General features: G+C 55.5%; 1 protein-coding gene across 4 annotated transcripts in view; it reads right to left on the bottom strand.

Moving 5' to 3' along the window:
• STX1A (syntaxin 1A) overlaps positions 1 to 14,440 on the bottom strand; it is a 102,903-nt gene extending 88,463 nt beyond the window's left edge. For all 4 annotated transcript variants that reach the window (XR_012663647.1, XM_075113426.1, XM_075113425.1 and 1 more), the window contains exon 1: positions 14,367 to 14,440. Coding sequence is in view for 3 of the 4 variants with exons in the window: in XM_075113426.1 (XP_074969527.1) it covers positions 14,367 to 14,396 (30 nt within the window). In the remaining variant the exon portion in view is untranslated. The remainder of the gene's footprint in view (positions 1 to 14,366) is intronic.
• Between the last annotated feature and the right edge of the window lie 914 nt (positions 14,441 to 15,354).

Raw genomic sequence — 15,354 nt, 5'->3', positions numbered from 1 at the left:
GATCTAGAGGAAGATGTCCCTTCCCATGGCAGGGGGGTTGGACTGGGGATCTCTGAAGGTTCCTTCCAACCCAAACCTATGAAATGTGATCCTATGAAAGCCCCCTCCCAGGGCAAGCAGGATGTGAAGCACCAGCAAACCTCTGCAGCCCTGCACAGGAAAATGCGCCTCTGTCACAACCCCCCCCAAGCCTATCCAGCTTTTCTTGCCTTCATGCTGTTAGGTTCTTAATTTGCAGGAATCTCAAGCCACTTTCTGAAGCCTGAGAAGAAACCATTCCCTGTCATTAACGTTAAACATAGGCTTGTACTGTGACCATGCAGGCCAGAGATTACTGGCAGCAGAGGAAAAGTATTAGATCAGCATGCCACCCGCAAAGATGCTCATCTCCTTGTCACCTCTTGCCCATACTTCCACATCAGAAACAGTCCTGGCTCATTGCATGCAGCATGCCACATCGCTTCTTGGTCCCATCCCTGCTGCCCACTGGACCTTGCAATTTGTTAGACCCAGAAATCCTGGAGGCAGGTGACACACCACCCAGGGAGAGGGTTTCTGCCAAAGCCACATGGCCTCTTGTTGGAGGCACTTCTATTTTCAAGGCAGCTCACCCCCCAGGCACAGCAGAGCACTGATGCACAGGCAGGGCGATGGTTATTTAGGGCAGGCATTGAACGCAGCGCTGCCTGGCTGCACATGGGGAGAGCGGCACAAAAGTCCAGCCAGGAGCCCTGCAAAGAGGAAATTACAAGCATGGAACCTGCTGGTCAGGAGGGCATGCGTCACTCCAGGCTGGAGGACACCATCTGTCCAACCCACGTCAGTGGAAATACCCTCCATGCCACAATGCCTCTGACACATGGCATCAGGCTGATTGCCCATCCCCACCGCCCCTGACCCAACACCCCTGCATAAGGGAGGCAGCTGCGTGGCTAACCAGGACTTGAGGGGGAGGAGATACCACCAGGCAGGAACAGCTCCCTGGGATGCACAGCACTGAACGATCATCTGCTCCCAGCATCTCCCTCCATCCTGGGGCCCTCACAGGCACTCTCACCCCAGGCTTGAAGTGTCTTCCCATATGCTTCTGCCAAAGTAGAAACAAAACCAAAATACCCTTCCTAAGGAAACCTAAAGTGTCTACCCAGCTGATAGTGTTTCAGCTTCACGCATCCCAGCTGCGAGCATCCCAGGTTTTCAAAACCACACGGAAAGCTCTGGTCTAGGTCAAAGCTACCCGCTGGTGCTGCTAAACACAAGCAGAAAACAATTCACAGCCTTCAAAGGCCCAGGGTTGCCTGACAGCAACATGCACTCCCAATGCCACACACATGCTGGGCATGCCATCCTCCTGGTGCTTCTCAGCTGCTGAAATGGCTGTCCATTCATCTCTCCATCTACCAGGTGTGCCTGACACATTGCAGCCTCAGGCAGCAAAGGCTGCCCCAAGACTCCTTATGGGGAGAGAGGAAACAGAGCTACAGCAAAGCAGTACAGGTCTAAGTGCCTTAGTGAGACTAGCTCTAAAAACAGCTTACAACAGGCGATGAGCCCAAGTTAACACAACCAGCCAGCAAGCAGCTCTGCTGCCCTGCAGCCTTGGTGGGTCACTGGTGTTGCCCACTTTATGCATATAGGCACCGCGTGGCAGTGCTGATCGCTGGCTGCGTCACTGGCACAGGGCACGGGTGCCCTGCCACCAGCACGTCTGGAGCAGAAGAGCAGGAGGGGTTTGATCAACCTCCCTTGACACCCGCTCCTGCCTCAGGCACTTTCAGGCAGCACGAGGGACTCGGGGTCTGCAGGCTTCCATCCTCCACACAGGGGAAGTGAAGATAACCCTTCTTTCACAGGGGTTTTTATTTCTCCAGCCTGCCGGAGGCCAAGTGGCAGGCAGCGTGCCAGCAGCAGGGACAGCTCTGGGAGCCGCTGCTTTCCTAGTGCCTCCAGTGCTGCTGCGTGCAGGGAGCAGGATGGGGAGAGCAGGTCAGCCAGAGCCCCTCCAGGATCTCTCAGGGCCTCACAGGGTTAAACATGCCCCTCCTCAAGGACAGAAATCCCAAGAGGAGGCAGAGCTGAGCTCTGATGCCCCTCCCCAGCAAAGTGGAGCACTGGATGAGAAGATGGTCCAGAGCCCCAGAGCATCCCAGCTCCGTGGGTTTTGCAACAAGCACACCTCTAATAAATTCATTATAAAGCAGATTACATCCCTCTAGTTCAAACTATCCCCACTCCTTTCACAGGCACTTTCTAGAAGACAACAGAGGTGCGCAAACCATCCTAAAAGACTTGAAGCCTGCTCTCCTCTGGAAAGCAAGGTAGGACCCAGCTGTGGCAGGGGGTAAAGGGGTCTCTCATCTCAGCAGTGGCTACGCACAGGCTTTAGCTCCTGCCCTCTTCTGTTAGTGTTGCAGATCAATTTGACTGCATCCAGATGCATCTGCAGAGCCGGCACAGGCAGTAGAGCCGCACCAGGGCAGAGATACAACGGGCTCGGCCACCGCTGGGCACCTCTGCATCCCAGGGGACCATGCTGACCCCCCAGCTCACCCCTCTGCCATGGCCTGCCGGTGGCACTCACAACCATGCCGGCTAACACTTTCCTAAGAATCACCGGGGCGCACAAACAGGCAGCAGGCAGCAAACTCTAGCCCTGTCTCCAGCCACCACACAGGGCTGCGAGGCCCGACACCACACACTGCATCCCATCCCCACCAGAGATATGACACGCTTCACAAAAGCATAATGAAAGGAAAAAGCCACATGAGCTGCTACCTGCCTTTTAGGGACCATTAAGTTAAGCAAAAAAAGGCCTCATCCTTAAGAGATGCAGGATGCTGCTCACCAGCTTTGCTTCCAGGTTGAATCTGGTTTTTTTTTTTAATATACTGGACACCTCTGCACTGATCTGCCCATCTGAGACATTTCAGCCATCTGGGCTTGACGTTCTTTGCAAAATGATCGTCCTTTCTGTACCAAACCAAAGTGCCCTGTGGGATACACAACAGGAGGCTGCTCAGCACAGGGATGCTCTCTGAGTGGCAGCGGGGTGCGGGCGGGATCGCGTCTCCACATGGAATGGCACGTGGGGGCCCAACACCAGTCACCTTGTTCCCTGCATCCAAGTCCACAAACGCGGGGCACTTCTGTCAGCACCCGAGAGCTCCTGCAGCAGCTCACTCTCCACAGCTCTGGCGTGCAGCTGCGCATGTCGCTGAGAAGGACGAGGTCACAATAACTCAGAAGCGAGCTGCACTAAGATCTCTTCTCAGCCATCTTTAAAAGCCTACAGGACATGTATTAAAGCATACAGATGCCCAGATCCCTGGAAACATCCCAGCCCAGCTCTGCAATGCTCAGCAGCAGAAGAGCAGCTCACTGCGACTTTGCTGCTGAAGCTTCACATGAACAAGGTCCAAAGCACTCACGGGTCTCCTACCCACCCTCATCCTGGGAGGCTGCACTGACCTCAGCTTTAGTGTTTTGCAGCAGCCAAACCAAGTCTTTCCTCAGGAGTCCAGAGGCAGAAGTCCTGCTCCAGAGGACTCTCAAGGAGGTGGCGTTAAGGCTGAGGATGAGGATAGCTGGGGGTCTGTTCTTGGGAGAGAGCTCTGGAGAGCTGAACTACCTGAGACCATGGCTTAAATTAGCTACAGACTCAGTCTTAGCATTTTTTTTCCAGACTATATATACAGTACAGCTATGCAGTATAACAAACTGGGTATTTTATAGCACACAAGTCTCAACTCAGCTATGCCCAATTCCAATATTCACCAAAACCAGCCCATTCTTCCCACTAACAACTTTTTGATGAATAGAAGTTCAAGGCACAAACGACTTTAGCATTCAGCAATATCTGCATGAGTCAGTAAGTGTTTCCAATTTCCAGCACTAGCAGTGAAAGGGAGAACAAGATTTCCAAGAGTTTTGTCCTTAGGTGTTGGCTTTCATTGCTGCAGAATTACGTTACTGGCCTTTGGCACGAAGCCCGACCCTTTCATCAGAGCCGTGGTCAACTCTTAAGCTCAGTTTTAGAAGCAGGCATGTAAAATTCCATTGTAACTATTAAGAACAAATGTCAGAGGTGACACAGGTGCCACCATTCCTGCAGAGGGCAAGGAGCTGAGCTCACCAACCTCCTGTAGCTCTAGAACATGGACAGTTCTATGATCTACTGGAAAGGCATCAATACAAAAAGTCATAGAATCATTAAGGTTGGAAAAGACCTAGTCAATACTTTAAAATGTGCGAGCATGGCTAAAGAATAATTTCGGTGAAAAACAGCAGACAATCTGAAATTAATTTCTTAACATCCTTCTGACAGTGGCACCGTCCTTGTTATGGCTTCTGTGCAGACCAGAGCATCATGCAGGCAGCCACGGCACTTGTCTCTCCTCTCCGCCCTGTTGAGTATTTGCCAGGATCAGCACTCGGAAAGGTTTCTGCCAGACCACCACCATGCTTTGGTGTCTACCAAGTGCTCTACGATTGACATGAAGCCCCTTTGATGCCCACCAGTGAAAGCAAGGTCTGTACCGGAAAGCTGACAGCAAAAAGACAAGAAAAGCCTCAGGCAGAGGAGGCAATGCAGGTGGCACCACAGCTCCCACAGCCCGTGTCGCCAGGAGAGGATCAACACATGCAAATCAAGGCAATCCATAAAATGGTTATCCTTCAAATCAGACTGCACTGCCTACAAGCAGACACTCACAGAACATGTTGGTTTGGAAGGGACCTTCAAAGATCTTCCAGTCCAACCTCCCTGCCATGGGCAGGGACATCTTCCACTAGACCAGGTTGCTCAAATGGTCATGAGTGCTCAAACAGGGGAATGACATTTCTTTAGTGCTCTTGCCTAGACCATATAACAGAACCTCAGCACCATCCAGGTGAGACAGTGACCCTCCCAGAAGGCAAACATCTTCTGGAAAAACAAAAATGAACAGTCGTTTTATACACCATAAACCCAAAGTCTGACAGGACTTGATGGAAGATCTGAAAGCAACATTAGATGAGAAGGTAGGCTTAATACTAGGAAATCCACAGCAGAAGTACTGCATGACGGGAAGTAGCCACAGCTGGGTGTAAACTTTTGAAAACTCACAGGACAACATGGGCAGATGATTTTATTTTTAATTACTTTTTAGTTCCCAAAAAATGAAACCTAGGTCTGTAAGTATCCACTAGAAGCTGCAATACCACACTATTAACAGAAAGCTCAGCCCCATCTTGCAGCAGATTTTGATGCTACACAGCCCGGATTTGACTCCAGTGCCCGGCAGCGAATGCCAAGGTGCCAGTGGATACCAGAGGAGGAGGCTGCAGGGAGGAGTAACCTTCTCCAGCAGGAGGAGAACACTGGCCTAAGAACAAATGAACAGAAATAATTTTGGGCAGGAGATTTGGAATTTTACAACCCAGTCAGGACCTGATCTACTGGAAGATGTCCCTGCCCATGGCAATGGGGTTGGTGCAGATAATCTTTGAAGGTCCTTTCCAACACAAACCGTTCAATGATTTCATGACTGTGGTCCTACAATGGCTGTCCAACAGCAGCAGGGACAAACAACTTCTCTACAACAGGTATCAACAAGGTTGCGAAACGGGCCAACGTGGTTGTGTGCAGCAGCAAGGTCTCAAATGCAGCCGCACACACAGTGTTGGCCTCAACCTCAATGGAATCTGGGCAACCTCTCTCCATGGGCAGCACCAGTACCCTTGGTGACTGAGGGGAAGCTTTTCCTTAGCCTGACCTCTCCACGGCTGCTGCAGCAGCAGGACTTCCCATTCTCCTCTGGATGCCCCCAAGGACAGTTTTTGGCCAGCAGTCAGCAGATGTCCTGGGCTCCACTCACTACTTCCAAGGCTCCTGTGAAAGGTGACAGAGGAAGAGACCCTCCTGCCAGAGGACAGTGGCTGTACAGGGGTATCTCCTGCACCTCCACTGGAAACACTCTGAGTATCACACTGAAATAGGTTGAAAGCTGCTTCAGGTCATCTCTCATGTGGGACCTGAAGCACTTAGGATCTGCCTGTATTCAAGGCAGGTTAAAGAAAAGCAAATAAAGCATCTATATACAAAACTCTAACTAGACAATATGGGTATGCAGCTCAAGAAAAGTTGAGCACCAAAGTTAGTGGATTCACAGTAGTTTTCTTATCACAGCCCACATTCAAGGATGTCTGGTTAAGCCAATCAGCCAGAGCTACTTACACAGGGTCAGCATCGCTCCTAAAGATTTGAGGTCTTGAAGAAACTTTCTTCCTGATGTGACCTGCCAGCTTTCAAAGACAGCAGCGTAGAGCAGGTAATAGAGAAGTGCAGTAGAAAAGGGCCACGCCAATAGCCTTCTGCAGGAATAACAGTGGGGTGCCTCTGGGTTCACACCATCACCTCCCAAATATCACTGCAACCCGTGCCAGCAACACATAAAAAGACATATGGGCTGGATCACCAGCAGCACAGCCAGCAGGTCGAGGGAGGGGATGCTGCCCCCCTGCTCTGCTCTCCTCAGACACCCCCGGAGCTCTGCATCCAGCTCAGGCGTCCCCAGCACAAGACACACACGGACCTGGTAGGGCAGGTCCAGAGGAGGCCACCAAAATGCTCCGAGGCCTGGCACACCCCTGCGATGGAGAAAGGCTGAGAGAGTTGGGGCTGTGCAGCCTGGAGAAGAGACGGCTCTGGGGAGCCCTTACTGCCGCTGCTCAGTACTTTAAGGGGGCTTATAGGAAAGAGGGAGAGAGACCTTTCACCACGGCCTGCAGTGACAGGACAAGGGGTCTGACCAGGGGCGGGGTGAGGCTGGACATAGGGAAGAACTGTTGCACCATGAGGCTGTGGATGCCCAGAGAAGCTGTGGATGCCCCATCCCTGGCAGTGTTCAAGGTCAGGTTGGACGGGGCTTTGAGCAACATGATGTAGTGGAGGATGTCCCTGCCCATGGCAGGGGGGTTGGGCTGGATCACCTTAGAAGGTCCCTGCCAACCCAAACCACTCTGTGAGCCCGTGACATACCATATGCCACAGCCTGTCCTCTGCTTACAGCCATCAGTCTGCTCCTCCATTTGCGGGGCAAGGCAGCATCCACATTTCAGACACCAGCCCTGCCACTGGCTGCCAAGGCAGAGACGCCAGCAGCTTGTGGCACATCGCCCCACCCTCTTCCCCTGCCTTCCAGCTCAGCAAAACTTTCTACTTTTTGTGCTTCCAGAGTTGCCTTATTTTACATTTTACCTAAGTGAAGACGGTCCTGTTGGCTTTATGCCCGGTCCGGTTCTGACACAGCATCACTCTGTTTCTGTTTCCCATGCTGTCCTTCTTTGCTTGCCTTCCCCTCCCCATGCATTTCCTCTAAGGATAATCCTGCAGATGCCATGGTCCAAGGAAATTCAGCCGTCCTCTGCCGCAGTTTGCTGAGGTCACCCTCCAGCTGCCCAGAGCGAGGACGTTACTGCATACTCTGTCTTCCTGGGTCTTCTACTTGGGCTCACTCTCCTCCTTTTTGTTAATATACATCATTTTCTGGAAGTAGCAATTTATCACAGTACTTAGCTTAATGAACCTTACTGTACATGTCGTGCCTGTAGTGATAATTTTGCCTGTGTCCTGAGAAATCTTGTTAATGGGGAGATACATGGCAAAACAAACATTTGTATAGCTTCTGAGCAGCTCTCACAAAGACAAAGACACTTGCAATTAAAACAACGGGAACTAGTCTAAAACCCTTTGAGTCGAGCCTTTTAGATATTCAGCATGCAGCCAATGTACATGGCTTGTGAATGCAACATCTCATCACCCTTCAGCATCCCCAGCGTGGCACTGGGTTTCAGGAGGCAAAGAGGTTGACTTCACTGGGACCACTGATCCCCCACCACACCAGACCCTGAGCTCCGCAGCAGACACCAAGGGACCCCAGGGCTCAGCATCCCCCTCTGAGGCTAGTGCTGGTGGGAGCTGAGCCCACCTGTCTTCCAAAACCCCATCCATTGCCCTGCTCCCCAGTGGAGTGCAGACCCCAGTCTCCCCCCAGGGTAGGGACATGAAACACCATCCAGAGCTGACCTACAGGCTGGGCTTTGCATGCTGCTGTGTTTAAAGCACACCAAAAGGTCTTCCCAATTTCAAGTTTTCTTTGGCTTGCCCTACTCAGGTACGTGCCCGCTGCTGCTAATGGCCTCTCTGCAGCACAGGGATGCCCAGGACACCACAACCGCTGGGGAGCAGAAGAATGTCTCAGACAGAGGGCACAGAAGGCAGGCACTGCAGGCTCATTCTGCATCACCCCTGTTACCTTCTGCCATGCCCGGCTGACAGGCCCAGCAGAGCCCAGGAAGCCACGTCTCTCCCCCTCCTGCTCTCCAGAACCACAAGGGAGCAGGCGAAGCAGCTTCCCTGCCCCGGAGATGCACCCTCAGGGCAGGGAGACGGTCAGGCCAGGCATGGTCCAAGGGCAGCCATGGTGCATGGCCCTCCGCAGCAGCTTTGCTCCTTCCAGCCCTCAGAAAATGAGCTTTTTGGCATCACTACCAACCCCACCAACTATAGCCAGACCACGCAGCTGTGTGAGCTGCGGATATGCAATACGGACCCACTGGCTGTCACCCGCCACGTGACAGCCCCGGCTCCCTGATGGGTGAGGGAAGAGGCAAAGCTGAATTATTTACGTGACCCTTTTGGTTGAATAGAAGAGCTCAAAAGCACACCAGACAACCAAGAGGGTGAAAAAAATGAAAGAAAGACAGCATTTAAATAAGCAAATATATTTTTGCAGATATATTTTACCCCTCCAGGGTCAGCAGGGACTTTTGCATCGGGGGGTGGCTCTGGAAAAGCCCCACTGCCCAGATGGAGATCGATGAGACCCAACTCCTGCTGCAAACAGCAACTTGGGTTAACTTCACATTTGTGCCTGAGAGAAGAATCATCAGTGGGAGCAGCACGGGATTATTAATGACAGGGGATGGAGCAAGGTCTGGCTGCAAGTCCTGGGGGCCGCGCTGCAGATTTCAGCTGCTGCAGGAGGGAAGAGGGTGGATCCACAGAGCTGGACCTGGAGCCAACCTCGCTTTCTCTATCCTTTTATTTTTATCACACACCTCCCTGCAACTCCCACGAGCAGCAGGCAGTGCTTGGAACTGGTATGCAGCAGGCAGACAGGCAGGAGAGGGTAATTTCAGCCAGCTGGGGAAGACAACAGCATGGCACAAACGCACAGACATTGCTGGAGAAAGGCACCTGAAAACGGCTACCAGAGAGGAGTGACGGGTGCAGGAGGAGAGGGCCCCACAAAACCATTTCAACCATTTCTGCAAGCTGGAGACATGCAAAAGCAGGTCTGGTTTTGCACCCATGTCTCTCCCGTTGGCATGGGTTGGGAAACGGCTCCTTACTCAGAAATGAAGTATGATGAAAAACAAAGGCTAGATATGAAATAAAGAGCAAGTCTTCAAATCCCAGAGAGATTATTCTCAGTTAACACTCACTTGAGTTAAGGCAAGCCTTTAGACCCAAAGGGAAGGTCACCAGAAATGTGACCATCACTTTGTACACTTGCTTTGTTGCAAGGAACCATTGATGCCTTGGTTCTACAAACCCCTCCGCGCCCACCTAGTCTTAGACAGATGACCAGTCCCACCGCACAAGGTCTGTGGTGGGGGCTAAAGGGGGACCTCTAGGTCCAAACTGCCCTTCTCCTGTCACCACCCCAGAGAAGGTCCTCTTCATGCTAGGGGAGCTTCCACTAGCACTGAAACCTGCCAGGCCTAGACACCATCAAGCAAGCACAGTGGCCTTTCTAAACCCCTCCCCACAGCACCCAACATGTGATTTGGGCAGTGTCCACCCTAGCATCTCAAGGAACACTTGCATCATGTAATTGCAAGACAAAACATCAGGTGAGCACTGCCTAGTAGGAAATATCGAGAGGATCTGTCAGCTGATAAATGGTCTTTCCTAGCCCAATTAGAGCCCAGCAACTGCTACAGGCACCAAAACCCAATAACTATTGGAAATTCTGTTAATTGGCTGTATGACACGTTGACAGCAGGGTCCTGTCCTCCCAAAATCACCCCGCCACATATTTCTTAATGGCCGGTAATGCCAAGTGCATGGAGTCCCTCCAGCAACAGCAACCCTGACCCAAACCATCCAGGTCCACACAGCCACTGATCCCCAGCACCCCTCTAGCCCCCACGTCCCTTCAAAACCCCCTCTTCTGGCCCACGCAGGCATCTCACAGCAGCCTGCAGCTCCTTGGCACCATCTCACTCCTTCAGCAATGGGCAAGCAAGTGCAGGGAATTTAGTCTTGCTGGAAACAGGGCACGCTGGGACCAGGAACTCCCAAATGCCACTTCCATGGCCAGCTCAACATCTTCATCAGACAGTGGGATCGAGTGTACTCTCAGCAAGCTTGCAGGTGACACTGAGCTGAGTGGTGCAGCCAATACACTGGAGGGAAGGGACGGCATCCAGAGGGACCAGGACAGGCTGGAGGAGTGGGTCCCCAGGAAACCCGTAAGTTCAACCAGGGCAAGTACAAGGTCCCACACCTGGATCAGGGCACTACCCAGTATCAGCACAGACTGGGGGGGGAAGCGGGGGGAGGAGGGAGGAAGGGAGAGCAGCCCCACTGGGGAATATTGTTGGGTGACAAATGGGACATGAGCCAGCAATGTGCCCTTGCAGCCCAGAAAGCCAAGCATCTCCTGGGCTGCACCACCAGCAGCACGGCCAGCAGGTCGAGGGAGGGGATGCTGCCCCTCTGCTCTGCTCTCCTCAGACACCCCCGGAGCTCTGCGTCCAGCTCAGGCGTCCCCAGCACAAGACACACACGGACCTGGTAGGGCAGGTCCAGAGGAGGCCACCAAAATGCTCCGAGGCCTGGCACACCCCTGCGATGGAGAAAGGCTGAGAGAGTTGGGGCTGTGCAGCCTGGAGAAGAGACGGCTCTGGGGAGCCCTTACTGCCGCTGCTCAGTACTTTAAGGGGGCTTATAGGAAAGAGGGAGAGAGACCTTTCACCACGGCCTGCAGTGACAGGACAAGGGGTCTGACCAGGGGCGGGGTGAGGCTGGACATAGGGAAGAACTGTTGCACCATGAGGCTGTGGATGCCCAGAGAAGCTGTGGATGCCCCATCCCTGGCAGTGTTCAAGGTCAGGTTGGACGGGGCTTTGAGCAACATGATCTAGTGAAGGATGTCCCTGCCCATGGCAGGGGGGTTGGGCAGGATGCTCTCTGAAGGTCCCTTCCAACCCAAACCACTCTGTGATCCTATGATGCTTGCACATCCCCCTCACCTCCTCCTGCTCTCTTTCAAAGTATCATCCATGATTATTTTACCATTTGGACCTGCCTCTCTCTGCAAATCCCCACATCTCACCTAAAACTGAGCTGTCACCTCCCAGGCAGGATGGAGCAGGGTGGGACCCTTGCAATCCTGCATGCATGCACCACCTCATCCTGGCCCCGCAGCACCCTGGCCATGGTGCCCTGCTGAGCCAGGACATCAGAGCTCTCGCATGTTGAGCAGAGCTTCAGGCTCTTCCTCCACCCACAGAGGCTGACAGCTCTTTATAATGCAGCACCCTCAGCACCAGCTCAAGCTTTGTAGGACACAACACAAGCTGAGTTTAAATCAAGGCATTTTAGGTGCCTGCAGCACAGCAAGAAGCAGCTTAGAGATTGTCCCAAAAGCAAAATAATTTATTTTTTTGATAACTTTTGTCCCATCTCTGCTCTGTCACCAACACTGCAGAGAAACAACCACAGCAGGAGGGGCTGCTTTTGGGGGTTTCGGTGAAGGGGACTGGCTCCAGCTCCACTCCGGATGGGCAGGAAACACTACCTATGGCCATACCCCTGGCACCCACCCACAAGCAGCTGAGAGCAAAGTCTGCTGGTCTCTTTCCAGGCAGCCTTCATGGCCAGTCCTCAGCTGCTCTTCCTCCACAACAAGAGTACATTTTTCAGCTGTAAGCTAAATTTCTTCTCCCTGGTTCAGAGCAGGCCTGGGGTGACCACCACCCCCAGGGTACTAGATAAGCTCAAATGAGTTTGAACACAATGAGAGTGCCAAGGCTCAGAAAAGACATGGGATTAGCACCTTGCATTTCAAGTACCATTTTAAAAATCCCACTCAGACATGAAGCTCTTCTGCACAGTACCGAGAGCCCTGCGTCCCCTCCTCAGCTCCAATAAAGCCAGCTCTTTCTTTAAGTCTTCTTTTTTATCATCCCTGGCAGAATTTAAACAGTATATTAAAATGGGAAGAAACTGGCCCAGGTTATTAATAAGGCTGGCTACTGGCAGCACAGAAAAAACAAGCCCAAACAGGCCCTGTACTCTGTCCACTGCAGCATCTCGCTCCTCCCAGGCGACCACCACCACCAAGGCTGTAAAATCACGTTTCCCATGCGTGCTGCCCTGCTCCTCACAGCCCTGCCAGGCTCTGCCCCAGCACGGGCACCTGCTCAGCTCCAAACCAGACCTCCATCCCCAGGAGCCCCTGGATGCAGCAGGGAGCCCCAGGGAGGATGCTGTGCCCAGGGGCTATGCAGCCCTTCAGCATGAGGCTGCCGAATAAGGAACACCAGCAGCAGCGAGACAAAAATGCATTTTATTTTTCTTAAGACATATTTAAAGGAACGAAGAGATTTTAAAATACTCCATGGCATCACTTCTCAGCCAGCACTGGCTGCCAAGAGGACATTCACAGGGCTGGTTTTTACTATTATTATTATTAAAAAGCCTATTTTCCAATCCTATTTCACAGCCTGCGCTGTTGGTAGAGAAAGAGCCCCCTATCTGGGTGCTTTCCAGGCACTCCGGCTGAGCGAGGAGGGTGCAGTTGTTCTTTATATAGCCCCTTCCTCCTCTGGCATTGATAGCCACCCCCTCGTCCCCTTGCTGGCATCACCCCAGCTCCATCTTCCTGGCGCTTTCCAGATCAAGCCAAACTCCCAGTTAAAGCAATTCTGGTGGGGTCTCTGCAGACACCAGCCAGCCTCGGCACCCACGTTCATCCCTGCTACCTCTCGCTCCACATCTGGGTCACCCCCTCCCCTCCTGCAGGTCACCCCCCCACGACGGAGCACAGATCGCACAGCCAGACCCCCACTTGCCTCCCTCCCCGCATACCCCTGAGCTCACCTCCCAGGAGGCCCAGCAGACCCAGTCGTAAAGTAATTTAAAAAAAAAAAACCCAAAACAATAAAAAGCAGCAAAGCAAGCGCTGGCACGACGGCACGAGGTGAGAGGCTGGACACTGGAGCAGCGCCCTGGGATTTCAGGCTCTCGCCCCCCCCGGGCGCCCCGGCTGCCCACCACACGCTGCAGCGCTCGGCCCCACGCTGTGGGCGGCCGCACCCCCGCCCCAGGGTGAGCCAGGGAGGGCCGGGGGACCCGGTGCCGACCCGGGCAGTGCCGCCGCCGCAGGCCCTGGCAGGCAGAGAAACAACCAGGCAGCGATGGGGCAGCGAGGGGCCCAGCCGCGGCACACATCGAAACCGCCGCCTGCTCTCCACCACCCTGCCCGCCATGACCCGCGGAGGGTCTCCGAGGGGCTGCAAGTGCCCCACCGGCGGGGCAGAGCCGCCAGGCCCCGGCCTTCCCCCGGACCGGCTACAGCTGCGGACGGTACCCAAGCCCCGCTCCCCGTCGCGGCCTCGGCAGCGCCCGCGGGTCACGGCACGGGGGCGCCGAGCGGCCATTTGCAGCGGCGCGGGGGCCGCGGGCAGAGCCTGGCGGGCACCGGCCACCTCCCCCAGGCGAGGCGGCGCCCAGGGGCTGCGCGGCCCCCGGCTCCCCCCGGGCCAGGTGACATTAGCAAAGCCAGGATGAAAAAGCAAAATAGGTGCAGAGCGGGGCGGCCGGAGTAGGAGGCGTCACCGGGCGGGCAGCGGGATGGCACGGGCAGGGCCCTGCTGCCCGCCGGGCATCCTCGGCCCGCGGCGTCCCCGCCGGGCGCTGCCTCCCCTGCTCCGCGTAAAAATAAACATTTTTTCAATTTCTTTTTTCGCCGGCTGGGATCGCTTGCACCCGGCTCGGCCCCCCCGGGCAGCCGGTCACCCGGTGCCGGACGAGACGGGCTCCCCCGGGGCAGCGCCCGCGGGTCGCACCGCCCGCTCGAGAGCCCCGGCCGCCCGGCGCCGGAGGGTGGGGGCAGGCCGGGGAACCCCGCTCCCGCCCCGACGTCCCCGCGAGGACCGGGGGGCGCTCGGCTCCGGCCGCCGCCCCCCTCCCGGCGCCGCCGCTTGGGGCACGGCGGCCCCCGGCCCCGGCAGGGGGACCGAGGCGGCGCCGGGTGCTTCTCGAGCGGGGGCAGCGCTGCCCGCCCCCCGCGCGGCCGGCGCCCCCCACTCACGGCGCGCAGCTCCCCGGTCCGGTCCTTCATCCTGCCCCGCCGCCGCTGGGTCTGGCCGCCGCGCGGGGGAGGGGCGGGCGCGGCACATGCGCGCAGCCGTGGGGGGCGGGGGGGGGGGGGGCGTCCTGCCGCGGGGGCCTCCGAGGGGCACCGGGGGGATTCCCAGCCCAGCTGTGGGGGGTCCAAGGGAAGCGGGTCACCGCGGGGATACACCCAGGGGGGCACATAGTGTCTTATACCGGAGGGGGCACACCTGGGGGGGGCTCACACTGGGAGAGTCACACGTGGAGGAGTCACACCTGGGTACAACAACGGGGGAGATCAGATCACATCTGGGGCTCACACTTGGGGCTCAGCTGGGGACTCTCACCTGGGCATAACACCTGGGGGGCACATGGGGAGGCACACCTGCGGGACATCGCATCGGGGGGTCTCCCCGGTTATCTCACAGCAGGGCAGCCCCAGACTGCAGGGTCACACCTGGGGGTCCCCAGAGCAGTGGCAGTGCAGGGGCTGGGGATCTGGCCAACACCACCGTTTGGGGGCACCAGCAGGAGGGACTCACACTGACCCCCAGCCCAGGACACCCGGCCCACCCCAGGGGACCCCAACCCCGGGCTCACAGGGAGCAGCGAGGTACCACTGCGGCTCAAACAGGCGGTGCCAGCTTGCTGCTTTTGGGGGAACTGCTGGTGTCCTCCCACACCCCTCCATTTCCCAGGGACGGAGCAGGAATGGGACCTCCCATGGCCTGTGCCCGCTAGTTCCTGCAAGTTCTGGGGCTGCCAGGGTCCAGCTGGTCCAGCCTCAGGGCCACTGGCCGGCATCTCCAGTGGCCCTAGATGTGTCCCAAACCCCTGCAGTGACCAGGGCTGGGGTGTGCTTGGTGCAAAGGCTCAGGTCTCCTCCCAGCCCTCCTGTGCCAGGGAGAAGCTCCAGAGCCACCAGTGCAGGGGGTGGCTCTGCACAGGAACAGCCTTCGGTGTCC

This window comes from Phalacrocorax aristotelis, chromosome 18 (assembly GCF_949628215.1).
Source record: "Phalacrocorax aristotelis chromosome 18, bGulAri2.1, whole genome shotgun sequence".
Classification (NCBI taxonomy): Eukaryota; Metazoa; Chordata; class Aves; order Suliformes; family Phalacrocoracidae; genus Phalacrocorax; species Phalacrocorax aristotelis.
Note: the sequence above shows the minus strand (reverse complement) of the source record. Positions and strands in the feature narration are given on the sequence as shown.